The 15,123-nt window shown below is 41.7% G+C and overlaps 1 protein-coding gene across 3 annotated transcripts in view; it reads right to left on the bottom strand.

Moving 5' to 3' along the window:
* Positions 1–14,704, bottom strand: part of FSHR (follicle stimulating hormone receptor) — a 189,720-nt gene extending 175,016 nt beyond the window's left edge. For all 3 annotated transcript variants that reach the window (XM_043918058.1, XM_043918060.1, XM_043918059.1), the window contains exon 1: positions 14,413–14,704. In XM_043918058.1, the coding sequence (XP_043773993.1) occupies positions 14,413–14,564 (152 nt within the window). In that variant the 5' untranslated portion in view covers positions 14,565–14,704. The remainder of the gene's footprint in view (positions 1–14,412) is intronic.
* Between the last annotated feature and the right edge of the window lie 419 nt (positions 14,705–15,123).

Here is a 15,123-nt window from a genome sequence, read left to right as displayed (position 1 = left end):
AAGGTTGGCTCTTATATCCCAGCAAATGGCTGTACACACAGTTAAGTGTTCAATAAAGATGTGATGCCAGTAGCAGCAGGTTGTGGGTGATGTACTGCTTTGTTTAGGGTCTCAATGATTTTTTTTCGGGGAAGATGCTGAACTCAGGATTTTGATATACTTTTGGCTTGTTTGCCATGCTGCATGCTCCCTGTTGTTGAAATTGCTTCTGCCAAATGGTCAGGACTGTCAATACACAGGGAGGTTATTTTGTCTCTAGCCTGCTCAGGAGGAAAAAAAAAAAAAAATCTGTGTTTCTCTTTTGATCTAACAAACCAAAGCAACTCTGGAAAGCATTCTTTCAGCTGTAATTCCATTTCCACCTGTTTTGCTCACCATATCACAATGTTTAAGAAACTGTTATGGCTGTCAAGAAGAGCAATTAGTGGCCTTATTTGGTGGACTATAGAACCATTACTATTCACCAGACCAACTTTAAGACATGTGTACTAAATTATTTAAAGCTAATAATGCACGTGGAAGACATTAAAGTTAAAAATGGGATGCAGAACTTCAGGGTGAAAACATCCATTTCCTCCTGGCATGCCCAACTATTCTCCTTTGTTCAAGGGCAGACTGAGAACTTAAGAGATGATAATCCTGGGCACCTCACTGCTTTTCTGCTTTCGGTCACAACCTGCTCCCCCTTTGCGTTGCTTGATCAAGAACATAGAGGGGCGGGAGTTTCCTGGTGGTCCAGTGGCTAAGTCTCCATGCTCCCAATACAGTCTCTAGTCAGGGAACTGGATCCCACGTGTCACAACTCAGAAGTTTGCATGCCACAAACTAGATATCCCCCATGCCACAATTAAGACCTAGTGTAGCAAAATATATGTATATACAGGATCTTAGCTCCCTGACCAGGGATGGAAGCCACACCCCTTGCATTGGACGGCAAAGTCTTAACCACTGGGGAAGTCCCTAACACATATATATTAGGGACTGTTCAGGGAGCTAAGATTCTCATGCCTCATGGCCAGAAAAACAAAAACGTAAAACAGAAGTGATATTGTAACAAATTAAATAAAGACATCTATTCAAGAATATCTGTGAAAATCCGGTTAAAAAAAGGCAAGAGTGTGTTACTTAAATCAAAAGTACTGCCTCCCTTGCCCCTCCCACTTCAGAGAAGTGGAGATACTGGTCCTTCAGGGTGCTATGGTCAAGAACATAGGGTTTCCTCTCCTCCCAGTTCCCAGGTGGAGGGCTTTCTTCCAGAAGAAGCAGGACTTCAACATTTAGGGTTAGGGTTGCTGAGGTTGAATGCTAGGCAGGTGTGGTTGGGAAGTGGGGGCTCCATCCTTTATACCAAGGCACACGTGCATCAGAGGCTGTCTCAGGTTCGGCTGGCTGGGAATGCTAGAAATCCAAATCTCTTGCTAGGGTTCATGAGGTGGTGGTTCCAAGTCAAGCTTGATTGGTTGCTACCCTACCTTCCTTCAAGTGTTTAACTCCTGGAATGAGGGTCTCAGAAGTTTACCTTTGAATCCATTCCTGGTTCCAGAGCCCTGGCTGAGATTTTGCATAAAGTGAAAAGCAGACTGTGAAACACATATCTGGTATTCTCTTCCCAAAGAACTGACTTTATTTGCAACAGAGGGTGCAGAAGTTTAAGCCTGAGCTCTCTTAAGAACAGCAAAGTTATGGTAAAGGCAGTTGGGATATTCATGGATCTAATAGACATATAATGTAGGACAATTAATTTGCAGGGGAGAACCAGGGGAAATAAAACAGCTGGAAGGAGCCCCCTGGGGTCAGAATGAATATTAAAACATTGACTTCATCAATGATTTATTTGAAGGAGCCACAGTTTGATTGGATTAGTTTATAAAGGAATTTATGCCCCAGGGAATTTTTGAAAATAGTAGCATGGTCTGACTGCAGGCAGTAAAGTTTAATATCTGGGTGTGGTCAGGGAAAGAATAGATGACAGCCCTGGTAATACCTTGTCTTCCCAGGGTGACCATGGGCATCTTCAAAGTTGTGCCTTCCTGAGAATCAATGTCAAAGGCTTTTAACAAAATAATCTAGCTAGTAGCCACTAAACAGCAAACTAACCAATAATGCTAGTAAGTCATGGAAGTGGAATCAGTACCCAGAATGCTACAATAGATTGTCTGAAATGTTCCCAGAAAAAAAAAGTAGAAACATAGAGGAAAAATTATTTGAAAAAATAATGGCTGAAAATCTTCTAGATTTACTGAAAGCATCTAGTAAGCTCAATATTATTAGAGTATTAGAGTATTATTAGAATATTCACAAAGAGACCCATAAACAGACACATTATAGTAAAAACACTGAAAATCAAAGACAAGGAGAAAATCTTGAAAGCAAGAGAAAAATGACTCATTACTTACAAAGAACCTTCAATAAGGTTAACAACTCACATCTTGTCAGAAACAATGGAGACCAGAGGTGGTACTGGGATAACATGTCCACACAAAACCTTACACATAAATGTTTAAAGCAAGCATCATTAATAGTCAAAAAGTGAATAATCCAGTGTCCATCAACAGATGAATGGATAAACAAAATGTGGTTTATCTATACAAAGAAATATTTTTTGACTATGAAAAGATTATTGATACCTTGAATAAACCTTTGAAAGTATGCAAAATGAAAGAAGTTAGTCACAAAGATCTTATATAATTCCATTTATATGAAAGTTTAGAATAGAAAAATCTGTAAAGGCAGTAGATTAATGGTTTCTTTGGTCTGGTTGTAGCATAGGTAGGCAGAGAAGTGGCAGTTAGAGGGTTAGGTGATAAAAATGTTTTAAAATTGGTTAGGACAATGGTTGAACATATCTGTGAATATATGAAATACCCTTGAAATGTAAACTTTGAGTAGATTGTATACTATGTGTTATGTCTCAATAAAGCTGTTTTTGAAAAGCAAGCAAAGGTAAAAAGAAAATCGTGGTGGAATTCTAAAGTTTATACCTCCTTGAATGTGAGGGAAAAGAAGCGAATGTGCTGGGGAGTTATCTGTTCTCTGTGGGAGTAGAGAGGAATGTTTTATCGCTAAGCCTGACACGGAAGCTTGAAAATTGAGGATTAAGACAAATCATTTTACTGAGCTTCACTTCTCATACCTAAAACAAGTAAGGGGAAGGAGGAAGTATATGCTCTCTTAAGTTCATCTAGCAAAAAATCCTCTGATTTTGGACTTCCCTGATGGTCCAGTGTTTAGGACCTTATTACACAACTTCTGGTTATTTTGCAGCTTATCACTGAAAATGGCCAGTGACATCTGCTTTTCAGTCCTCCTTCTGTGTTTTCATGATCCCACACATTCATTTTCTGTCTCTGCCCTCCTTATTGATTAGCTATCGAGCAACCAACCCTGCTGAGTGCAGGCCAGGGGTGCAATGCTAGCCCTCAGACAGTTTTTCTGTTTTTAAGAGGCAAGATATTATGTGAGTTTGGTATTATAGATGACTCCAGACTTGTATGTATTTCAGCTCTGATGATAAGTTTGGATTGTTTTTCTTTAGGGATTGAGTTCAGAGGACTAGGGGGTCCTCTTTCTCTCTCTTTTTTCATGTTTGGTACAAAGATTGGACATTGTCCAATCAGGTATATCAGGAATCTCAATTTCAGTTCTGACATTCAGCACTGATTGATTCCATTTATCTTATTTCCTAAAATGGGAACAGTAATAGCTACAGTGCAAGACTGTTGGGTGAGATACTATAAGAGGCACACAGCATGATGATAGAGTAGAATTAATAGGTATCTGTTACATTCAGTCTCTCCTTCTAGTTCTCATTTGCTGAAGGGGCCTTTCATTTATTCATTTAATTCATGAAGTTATTGAGCATCTGCTCTGTACTAGGAGCTATTCTACACATGAGAATCCTTGCTACTGTGAAGCATTAGTTCTGGTCTCTAGTCGAGGGGTGATAAATAGATAAAAACATTCACATTACAGTAAGTTTATGAAGGAAAGAGATCATATACTATTGCAGTCAGGGTGCTACTATAGTGGGGTGGTCAAAGACGACCTCTCCAAAGGGTTGGCATTTGGGGAGAGACTGAAGAGGAGAGAGAAAAACATTCTAGAGGGAAAGAAAAGCAAGGGAAAGTTTTCAGGTGGATAAGAGTCTGGTGTGTTTGGAGAGCAGAAAAAGGTCCAGAGCATAGTGGCGATGGGCAAGTGATAGATGACATGCACTGTGCCTGTGGAAGGCAGGCAGGGGTCAGATCACAGAGTACCCTGCAGCCATGATGAAGCATGTAAGCGCCACAGGGGAAGAGACTGGGTTTGTTTTGCTTACTGCCGGACCTCTGACACCTAGAACAGTGCCTGTTATAATAGATAGTCATGAAACGTGGGTTGAAAAAATTTTATTCTGAGTGAAATTCTAAGTAATTGTATGCCATCTTTTTCAAAGTCTTTCTAGCTGCTGTGTGGGAATGGATTTAAGTGGAACTAGGGGATAGAGACTTCCCTGGTGGCTCAGTTGGTAAAGCATCTGCCTACAATGCGGGAGACCTGGGTTCAATCCTTGGGTTGGGAAGTCCTCTGGAGAAGGAAATGGCAACCCACTCCAGTACTCTTGCCTGGAAAATCCCATGGACGGAGGAGCGTGGTAGGCTACAGTCCATGGGGTTGCAAAGAGTTGGACACGACTGAAGAACTTCACAGGGGATAGAAGCCCTGGTGACTATTGTACTAGCCCAGGTGAGAGAAGATGGTGGTTTGAGCTGGAGTGGTGGTAAGGAAGGTGAGAAGTGGAGACATTTGAGCTATATTTTGGGGGTCTAATCCCCAGCACTTGGATTAGATTTATGGCAAGGAGTTGGTGATACGGGCGTTAACACAGAGGATGAAGCCTGGGAGAGGAGATCCTGAGGGGTTAAGGGGAGGGTGATTAAGTGTACTATTTTCTGCTTGCTGGTTTTGAGGTGCTGGCAAGAGATTCAGTGAGATGTCAAGGTTTTGGCTGGGTAATTCTTGTCTGGGGCTCAATGAAGAGGTCAGATATGACACATGGATTTTGAATATAGCTAGTATTTAAAGCCACAGGGCTGATGAGATTACTGTAGAGAGAATACAGATTCATGAGAGAAGAGGGTCTGGAAGAGCCTGGGGCACTTCATCATTTAGAGACTTGGTAACAGAGGAGGTCAAGGTCTGGGGTGAGATGTAAGAGGAAAAACTAGTGTGATGTCACAGAAGTTGGCAGTCAAGAGAGAAAAGTGTTTCAAGCAGGAGGATGGTTACCTGTGGTCATCTAATATTCGGGTTTTTATTTGAAGAATAATGTAACTACTAAGTAAAACATACCAAAAATAAAGTTTATCGGTACCTGTGACAAGATAATTTTTAATGCAACAGTGGGCATTGAGTGGATTGAATAATGAATGGGGATTCCAGAGAATAGAAGGCGGAATTAACAAACAATTAACTAACTATTGGTTTCCTTTTGAAACACCACTGAGAAGATAAGAAGAGGACTTTTTTTCTTTCAAAGCCATAAGTGCAGAGAAACAAGAGCAACAGAATTTTGTAAAGACCATGGAGGAATGTGGATGTGGTACTACTACAACCAGCATCTCTTGGAGGTGACTGGAAATGCAGAAGCTCAGGCTCCTCCCCACTCCCCAGACTTACTGAGTCGGAATCTGCATTTTCCCAGTATATTCCTCTGATTGGCTTGCGTATTAAAGTTGGAGAAGTCCTGACTTGGAAGCCTCTAAAATGAAATCCCAAGCCCGTGAGATTTATGCCCCATGATAAAAGCACTCAGGAACTGGAGGCGCTGGTGTCCCCAGAAGCAGGACTGGAGGGTGAAGAGGGTTGAAGTGGGCAAAAGGAAGAGGGCCGGTAGAAACGTTGTTTAAAAAGCAGCCATACTACCCACCTGGAGCAGTCAGGCCAGTGTTCCCTCCTACCTGAGCGAAAACACGAAGGGTTTATTTATTTGTTTGGCTGTGCTGGGCCTTTGTGCCGCATACACGCTTTCTCTGGTTTCACGGCACAGGCTTCTCGTTAACGTGTCTTCTCTTGCTGCGGGTCTCCGGCTCTAGGTGCGTGGGTTTCAGTAGTCACGGCTCGTGGGCTCTAGAGTGCGGACTTGGTAGTTATGGTACAGGGCCTTAGTTGCTTAGCAGCATGTGGGATCTTCCGACTAGGGACTGAACCTGTGTCCCCTGCATTGGCAGGCAAATTCTTAACCACTGGACCACCAGGGGAATCCCAAGATTTATTCCTTAAAGAGAGCAGAGAATGTCTGAACTGGAGACCCCAGGGACCACTTATGGATGCTGGGTGCTGAGACCTCCAGTCCTCTTCCCTAGCCACCAGAGTGCTGGCAGTTAGGGCTTCACGCTCCAGGTAGGGGCTTGGAAGAATCCTCTCCAGGGGTTTTGCCCAGTCCAAGAGGCAAGATCAAGATATTGGCACAGTGATCCCCCAGTTCAATGGCCCAGCCCTTTCCTTTATTTATACTGCTGGGGCTGTTGTTTTGCTTCTTCTTACCCTATAGCTCTGCTTTCAGAGCTACTTTGTAATTTTCCTATCTGGTTATCATAACTCTTTGTTCTCTTTCCCCTCATCTCTAGTATTTGTTTGGGGGAATCAGATGCCATTCTAAGACTCCATGTTCTTATTGAAGGAACTCAGCAGATTTTCACGCCAGGGACCTGATAAGCAATTTTGCTGCTGTGTGCATGCTTCCAGATGACCTCTTTGCTGGTCACCATAAATCTCATGTTTGCTTTTCGTTGCCTTTCCAGTTTGTTTTCTAAATTAAAAAAGTGTTTCTAGTATTTTCTGCTGCCCCTCCCAACCCAGTATATTTACTTACAGAATGTCTACACCACTTGCCCATAAAACAAACACCAATTAGATGAAGGATTCATTCCTTCCTGCCCTGAGCAGAAATTAGCCTTGGTGGGCATATGGCAGTGGCAAGGCTTTAAGTCTGACTCTCTTTACTTGCGTGATCCGAGGATGGCTACGGATCATTCTTTTGTTTTCAGTTTGTTTTCCTATTCTAAACACAGCCATACAAAGTAGTTTGGAATTTAGAAGGAAGAGAAATTGCTTAGAAATTTAAGAACATTCAAGAATTCCTTGTTTGTGTCCCACTTATGCCAAAGTAGACATGTTTAAGGTGTGTCACTTTCAGAAGAGACATCTAGTCTTTGTGAACTCGGTGTGGTTACCAGATGTCATAGATGATGTTCAGTTGCTTTGAAGGGAAGCTGTCATACACAGTCCATTGACATGTAAACTCCTTTTACCTATTCTCTCCCAGTGTCTACTGAGTAGTATTCAGGAACACAAGCAGTTTTGGGGAAAAAATTATGAGTTTAGGAAAGAAAACAATGCAGCCTAAGCTTCCACTTTTGATGCTGTTTTCCATCTTCTGTATCATTCAAGTCCAGATCCTTGTATTTGCCCAATTTGAAAATTTCTGAAAGTGAAAGTTGCTCAGTCATGTCTGACTCTTTGCTACCCCATGGACTGTAGCCTGCCAGGCTCCTCCGTCCATGGGATTTTCCAGGCAAGAATACTGGAGTGGGTTGCAGTTTCCTTCTCTAGGGGATCTTCCCGATCCAGGGATCGAACCATGGTCTCCTGCATTGGAGTCAGTTTCTTTACCAGCTGAGCTACCAGGGAATCCTAGTCAAACTTAAATATTTAAACATCTGCTGGTTAAGCCTTATCATGAATTTTCTGGTGTTCATTTATCATTCTATTATACTTGAGGTCTGTGTTTTCCTTGTATAATAAAGCAAGGCGCTTCTGACCTTTTACAAAAAAGGGTGTTCTGGAAGTGGCCCTGCACAGCTCTTTAAATCCACCTTAGCTGGGCAAAAGAGCAAAGTTAGGGCAGCCAGATGCTTGTCAAATGTCAAAAGGCAGGCATCTCCCCACTGACTTTCACTCAGCATCTGTTTCTTCCAGCTCTCACAGTCTGTGATTTCAGATTGCACAAGGCAACTTGCAATTAACTGTCAAATGGGTAGTTTAGACAATGACCATTCTGGGTTCCCAGGGGGATTTTTGTTGTTGTGGGTAAAAGTGAGGAAAAGCATGATTGTTACTGTTGGATGCTCTTCTCTTTTAGCAGCTCCATGAGAGCAGCCCCGTGCCTCCCCTTTTGATCCTCCTCTCCCAAGTGCCCAGCGTAGTGCCCTGCACAAATATAATCAATAAATATTTGATGTTGAAAGAAACCTTCATGAAAAATGAGCCTTTTTGCTTGGTCTCCAAAGCTGAATATATTAAAGTAGGAGAATTCATTTCAGGTTGGAGAAAATAATATTATTTAGGTAGGGGAATATAAAGTATGTTTGGGAGCTGGGAATTAGGAAATCATCCACAGAAAAAGTGTGGAGAGGATGGAAGATATGAGGGGAAGACAGGAGAGCTAATTTGAGGATAAAATATGGAGGAACTTCATGTCAAACTTAAGACGTTGGACTTTTGTCCTGTATCTGGACATTCGTGCCTATAGGGGAATCAAACCAGAGCCAGGACTCAGAGCAGAAGGTTGGGAGGGGAGAAAGCCAAAGGAGCAAGGGGCTGATTCACAAGCTATTACCCTGAGATGATGAGTAAAGCGCAAATGAAGGCACCTCTGTCTTCCAGGGATGTGATCCTATCTCCTGAACCAAATTTGCTAGATTCTTTCAGAAGGGACAAGCTATTTTAAATTGGACCCACTCCTAAATTCTAGTGCTCAAGGCTCTGGCCCTTTCTTTTCCATGCCCTTCTATTCTAGGATGATTTCCAGTCAGCCTTTGTTTATCTAGTTACAAAGTCATTGTTGGAGCCGGGATCCCTCAAAAATTCTTTGTTTAAAACCCCTCACCAAACTGAAAGCAGTAAGAGACAAGTATCTATGGGGAGGTTTTCCACATTGCAGTTATAAGTAACAGAAGTTCACAGAACTGTCTATTAAGTCTAAGAACCACACTCTTCAAAATCCCACAACTGAAATCACAGCAATTTAGGAGTTACAATTATACGTGTTGGACTCTGGAGGACTAGAAGAAACCTATTGGTTTGGGGAAGTCTGGTACCTGATGATATTTGTAAAAATCAAAACATTTTAGGATTGAAAGAAATATCAGCACTATTTTACTTCTGCCTTCACCAGTTTACTGATGAGTTTTCTCTCCCATATCCTCAACTGATCTGTCTCACTGAAATAGCTGAACTCTTAGGGTCCCTATTTCTTAAAGATTTTCATCAATCTTAGCATTGCTGAGATACAAAAATTGGCTTATGCGGTACATTTTCTAGTATTTGTGATGTAGGATTCCATGATGGCTGTGTGTTGGCTCTTGCTATAAAAGGTCTGGGAGAGGGTATGAAAGAGAGTGGACACTAGCCACTCCTGAGACTAAAAATATAATTGAGTTCAGGTCTACGGCACAGGTTTGGTTGCTTTACTCAAAAAAATTTTTTTTGCACATCCCTTGAAGACTTTCAGATCAGTTGGCATATTCCGTATGAAAGAAAAAGGTTATGGCGTGTTCATGTCAGAGACATAAAACTTGCTCAAGATTCTTTAGGAAGAGGTCAGATTAAGAAGAAACATCCATATCTCATTATAATCAGATCTTAAGCAATTAAAAATAATTACTCTCTTTGCTAGGTGACCTTATGGGATATAAAAGTTAGCATCTAGTCTAAATAAAGCTAAATTGGAGATCTTAAATCTAACAGTTCCAAAAAAAAAAAAAAAAAAGTCCAATAAACCACAGTGACTGGATAACCCAATTAGTGGTTTTGGAGAAGGATAGTCAAACATTAAATGAATTTCCCATTTGCTGCCAAGATTTTCTGCTTCTGAAGCTTTGGTTTGTTTGGTAGAGGACTTGGGTGAGGAAGGACAGCCCTGACCTTTAGGTAAACAAGGAGATGTTATCATCATCAAGAAGTGCAGTTCTATGCTATCAAACCCTTACTCTTCAATAGCTGATAATGACTCTATAAATTATAGCTCTTAGCCAATTCTCAGAGTAGAGTTCATCTGTTACTTTAAAGAATTTTTTCCTCTGCAATATAATTTTTACTTTTTCCCTTTGAAGATACTGCATTCTATAGCTGTTCCTTTTTCTGATTTTTATGCAGGAAATATAAACCTTCCTTACCCCAGCTTGATTAAATTCTAAATGTTGGACATAGACATATCATTTCTCACTAAAGAAGGTGCAGGATTTGGAAAGATTATGTATGCATTAGCATGAAATCTGTGCTGTTTGTTTCTTTCAAAGAAATATCTAAACACGGCAGTAGGCGTCTCCAGATAGATGAACCCGGAGCAGTGGGCACAGTGGGCTGTTTGGTTTTGACATCTGGACAGACTACAATCATCAAACCACATCTGGGAAACACAGGAGACCTAACATGCAGGGTTTGGAATCTGACCTCAGTTGGCAAAAATTGTATTTCTTTGAACACTTTTGCCTGGTTTAAAGTGATTTTGTTCAAGGTAACTTCACTCATCCTTTCGATATTCTTGTTAAAAATAGAGAAACAGGTATTATTACTTAAATCAAGAGAATTGAGTGGCATGCCTAAAAGAATATTCAACTTGTAACTTAGTAGACTTTGTTTCAAGTCTATGTGTCTCTCTTTCTGAATAAAGTAATGGATTCCAGAATGATATACAGGCATTTTCTTTAAAACAAACACGTAAAAAAGCAAAGAAAGCAAGGGAACTATCAAATCCTGTAGCAGTTCCCCACAGGGGGAGCAATAATCATCTTTTATAAGAATCTTTTCTTCGATACTGAGGAGAAAAGCAAATAAACAGATGTAATTCTCCCTCATTTATTGTATCATTTATTCTATATGTAAATGAGGGCCCAGAACCTACATTGCATTGAGCCAGGCACAATGACTACAAAGAAAATGTTCACTGCCATTGAGGAAATAGGACACACATGAAAAATTAAGGGCAAAGCAAGATTGTAAAATGAACTGCACCAGGGTTCAGATTACATGAAGATGGAATGGTCAGCAGAGTTTTTATCAAAGAGGCAAACTTTGAGCCAGCTTATAGTAAGTAGGTTGGATTTCAAGAGACAAAGAAGAACTTGAAGACTACATAAGCAAGAAGTATAACAGTAGTAACACCCTGGGACACGAACTGAGCTTGAGAGCAAGTCTTTTTCAGGTTTGTGGAGCAGATGGCTCCTGTTGGAGATAGGTGAGAGGTAAAGTCAGAAAGATGAGCCAACAAATGATTTTGAACTGGAGAATCATGGTGGCTGTGGTATTTTATGGAGAAAAATGCAATGATGGTGTTTGGGCTGGTTTGGAGAAGACAGAGATTGGTAGCAAGGAGATAAATTAAGACAATTATTTAATCCAGTGTGTAGATGTTGAGATTCCAAACAAAGATAATGGCAATAAAAAAAAAGAGAATTATCGCTTGTAGCAGTATGAAAGTAGTTAGATGTGGGCTTTGGGGAACATGAAACCTACATGATGAGGTGAATTAAACTATCAACATTCAACAAATGAAGAAATCAACAGTGGTTTTATTAGTTTTGTAATCCGTTCCTTTCTACATCTCAGAAAGAGAATTGAGCTTGAGATATAGGAGCTTGCTGTAAAGAGAGGGGTCAACACAGGCAGCCTATAGCATGATCCCAACACAGTTCTCCCTGTGCCAAGAATGCCCGTCAATGGACTCTTTTCTTCTAGTATTGTGGTCATCTGACCCTGCTAAAGAAAAAATCTGTATCCATAACACCACTGAGACCTAAAATTTCAGGTTTTAAATGGGTGTTCACATTCTTAAAAATTCTAACTCCAGGAAGAGTAATGCAAGATCAAAGGGTCCTTTCTAGATTCACTGCCCCTAGGTGAAGCTGAGTTTCTAGAGTAAGTCTGAAATAAAAAAAAATCCTTTGCCTATCATCAGAATGAAACCTGTTCCCTGAGTTCTTGGCAAATACTGAAAGCCCAAAGGAACGCCATTTCTTATTCAGAGAGGAAGTGCTCCAGCCACTGTGAGGAGAAGGAGATTATCCTTAAATCAGTGGGACACTATAAACTATCTCAGAGCTACAAAAATCTTTACGTCAGGTTTCCAAAGCCTTCTCATTTCCATTGATTCATTTGATCATCCTGAATGCACTCTGTGGTGGTTTTTTCTCTAGTACTTTACAGATGAACAACAATCCCCACCCCCCACACTTGAGAGGCATTGTACTGAATGTTTTAATCCTACATTTAACGCCTATGGCAACTCTGAAAAAGGAATTTCCATGATACACCCAAGAGCTCACATGCCGAAACAAGAAACAGTCATAGTCTGGGTTAGGACACAGGTCTCTTAGATTCTAGAATCCATACTCTTCCATCTCTGACTTGTGATAAAGAGTTAAAGGCCCACCTGTGACTATTACTTTGGAATTCCCTCTATTCCTGACCCTGCTCAGCAAGTTGAGGTCTTTCTCCATGATGCTGTGTTGTCTCAGGCCACCTAAACCCTTTGTTGTTGTTGTTCAGTCGTTCAGTAGTATCCAACTGTTTGCAACCCCATGGACTGCAGCACTCCAAGCATCCCTGTCCTTCACTATCTCCTGGAGTTTGCCTGAAGCCAGAAATATTTAACTACTCTCAGCTATGGTCTAAATCAGAAGTGGGCATTCCACAGACTATGGCCCACATCTGGTTGCTTCCTGTTTTTCTACACAGAGTGGAAAAAAAAAAAAATTCTCCCTTCTGGTGAAGAGATGCCAGAAATCAGATAGCCTAATTTAGAAGGGAGTTTTGAAAAGAGGTTATCACTCTAAAATTAAGCCTTGTAAGAGGCTGTCTCTTTTAGTAACTGGTTGGCTCTGCTTGGTCCCTGGGCAAATGCTGGAAAAAGAGAAGGACTGGGAGAGGTAGAAATGTGTGTGTGTGTGTGTGTGTGTGTGTTGAGTGTGTGCATTGAGGGGCTGTATCTTTTCGTGTTCACAGCCATCCCACCAAGCAGACTGTATTAAGCTTCTAGAAGTAGCTTAGAAGCCACTGACTTCTTAGAGGAGTTCAGGTACATCATTCTTCTCTTGTGTTTATAATCATCTAACAAAGCAAGACTGTGCACAGGCACATTCTTCCCTGCAATCAGGAGTAACTGTCTCATTAAGGCAGTGTCGCCAAAACACAGAGTTGACCACCTGTTTTCCCTGCCGCTACCTCTGGGAAGGAATGGAGAACTTGTGATGTCGGGGGGAAAAGGAGCAGGCAGAACCAACTCAGCCTTGCAGCTGTTTGTCCCTGAGTGAAAATCTGAAATGCAGCCCCATCGTGTTTGAGCATAGGTAATGGTAACTGGTAAATGGAAAGATGACCACCTTCTGCCAAAAATAAGATCATGCATAGCTTTCGGGAACCAAGATTAAAGGACACTTCCAAAATAGCAGCTTCTGTTTAAAATCCTTGGGATAAAACGACTGAGGATATCTATGATCTCCAAGCCAACTCTCGGGTGGTGGGGAGGAGTGGGGAGGTGGGGAGCAATGATCATTCGACCATGAAACAGTCCTGCCTTCCTCTTACTTTAATGCAATAGACATGGGGCTTTAAGGGAAAGACAGCAATCTGTGAGTCAAAGGCCTGCTTTCTAGTTTGGCTCCACCTCTACGCATCGTGAGAGGTTAGGAAATTTTCTGCTCTCCAGACCCCAGATTTCTCAAAATAAAATAAACAGATGCAAAATAAACAGATGGAAGTGGAATGATGTCTAAGATCTTGTCAAGTTCTAAAAGTCTGTCTATTTCCTTTTAAAGTAGTTCAATAAAAATCTAAAGTTGGGAATCACCTTTTCCCAGTGGTATGAAAGATGATCTCCTTCCTTCTATGCCTCCTTTTTTTTTTCTCCCTTTCTTCACACCCCTTCCCTCTCTTGTGACTCCTTTTCCCCCAGGAAACAGAGTCTCAGTTTGGGAATTCCTTGCTGGTGCCTCTAGAGCAGCAATGACTCTTGCCTTCTTGAATTCAGTATCCTCATAAACACACATCGTGCCTTCCATGTCAATAGAAGCCATCTTTCTGCCTTCAATCCGAGTTCTTCTAAGTTTCTACATTTTCCTTAGCCTTCTCTTAGTTTCACCAAAGACAGTACAGCACCCAACAACGAACATGTCAAAAACACTAAAAAGTCTTCCTTTCACCTTTAGATTCAGGTTTCCACGCTGCCCTTCCATGGCAATTCCGAGACAAACTCTAAGATCCTTAGAGAACCACAGGGCAGGAGTGTTGGGCTGGGGGAGTTTGTTTTACTTAAGCCTTCAGTCAGGGCAGAGTATTTCAGCCCAACAGTTATCAGCCTAATGTGAAAATAATAATAGCACGCAATGCACACATAACAGCCACGCTGTTGTTCCCACTGACTCAGATACTTACAGTTCGACCGCATCCCTGGGGAGGTCGGAGGGAATCTCTGTCACCTTGCTCTCCTGGCAGAGGAAGACCCCGTTAGAGCAGTGACAGAGTCGATGATGGCATCCTGAGCCCAAGCTCAGGAATGCGAGCAAGGCCACCAGGAGCAAGGCCATGTTTACTTATCCATCCACCTGCTTTCTTCTGCCTCTGCAGAGAAAATCCTGCACAGATTTCAGAGGCTCCACACGGAGCCCTTATGAGAAGACGTCTGCTTTGGGAGCTGGTAGGGTCACGTGACCCACCCAGGGCCGCTTTCCTTTTTTTTCTTTTTTATCGGTCACTTCCAGACAAATAGCAGAATTTCTGAGTGACAGCAGTGACTTTGGTGGGGGTGGGGTGGGAGAGGTGGAGGGCGTGGCAAGATACGCTGTTCCTTTATCTTTTTTGGTTGGGTTTGCAAATTGAAACTTGATGCATGCCTAGAATAGCTTATATTAAATTCGCTGTAAGACTGTCCCTGTGGGTCACTAGTTTTTTCTGAAAACAGTGACACGCTCAACTTTCTCCAAAACAGATGCAATCTGCAGTGTGAAACATCATTAAGAGAGTTCCTCAGGGAAGGGCAGGGACCTGTTTCCAGTCTTGGTGTGAATGTCTTCCTCCAGGCCACTTGATACAAAACCAGAACTTCTGGGTCAGTGTCACTGGTTCTCTTTCTTGCTGGAATTAACA

Source organism: Cervus elaphus, chromosome 11 (genome assembly GCF_910594005.1).
Source record: "Cervus elaphus chromosome 11, mCerEla1.1, whole genome shotgun sequence".
Classification (NCBI taxonomy): Eukaryota; Metazoa; Chordata; class Mammalia; order Artiodactyla; family Cervidae; genus Cervus; species Cervus elaphus.
This window is presented reverse-complemented; position numbering and strand designations above follow the sequence as displayed.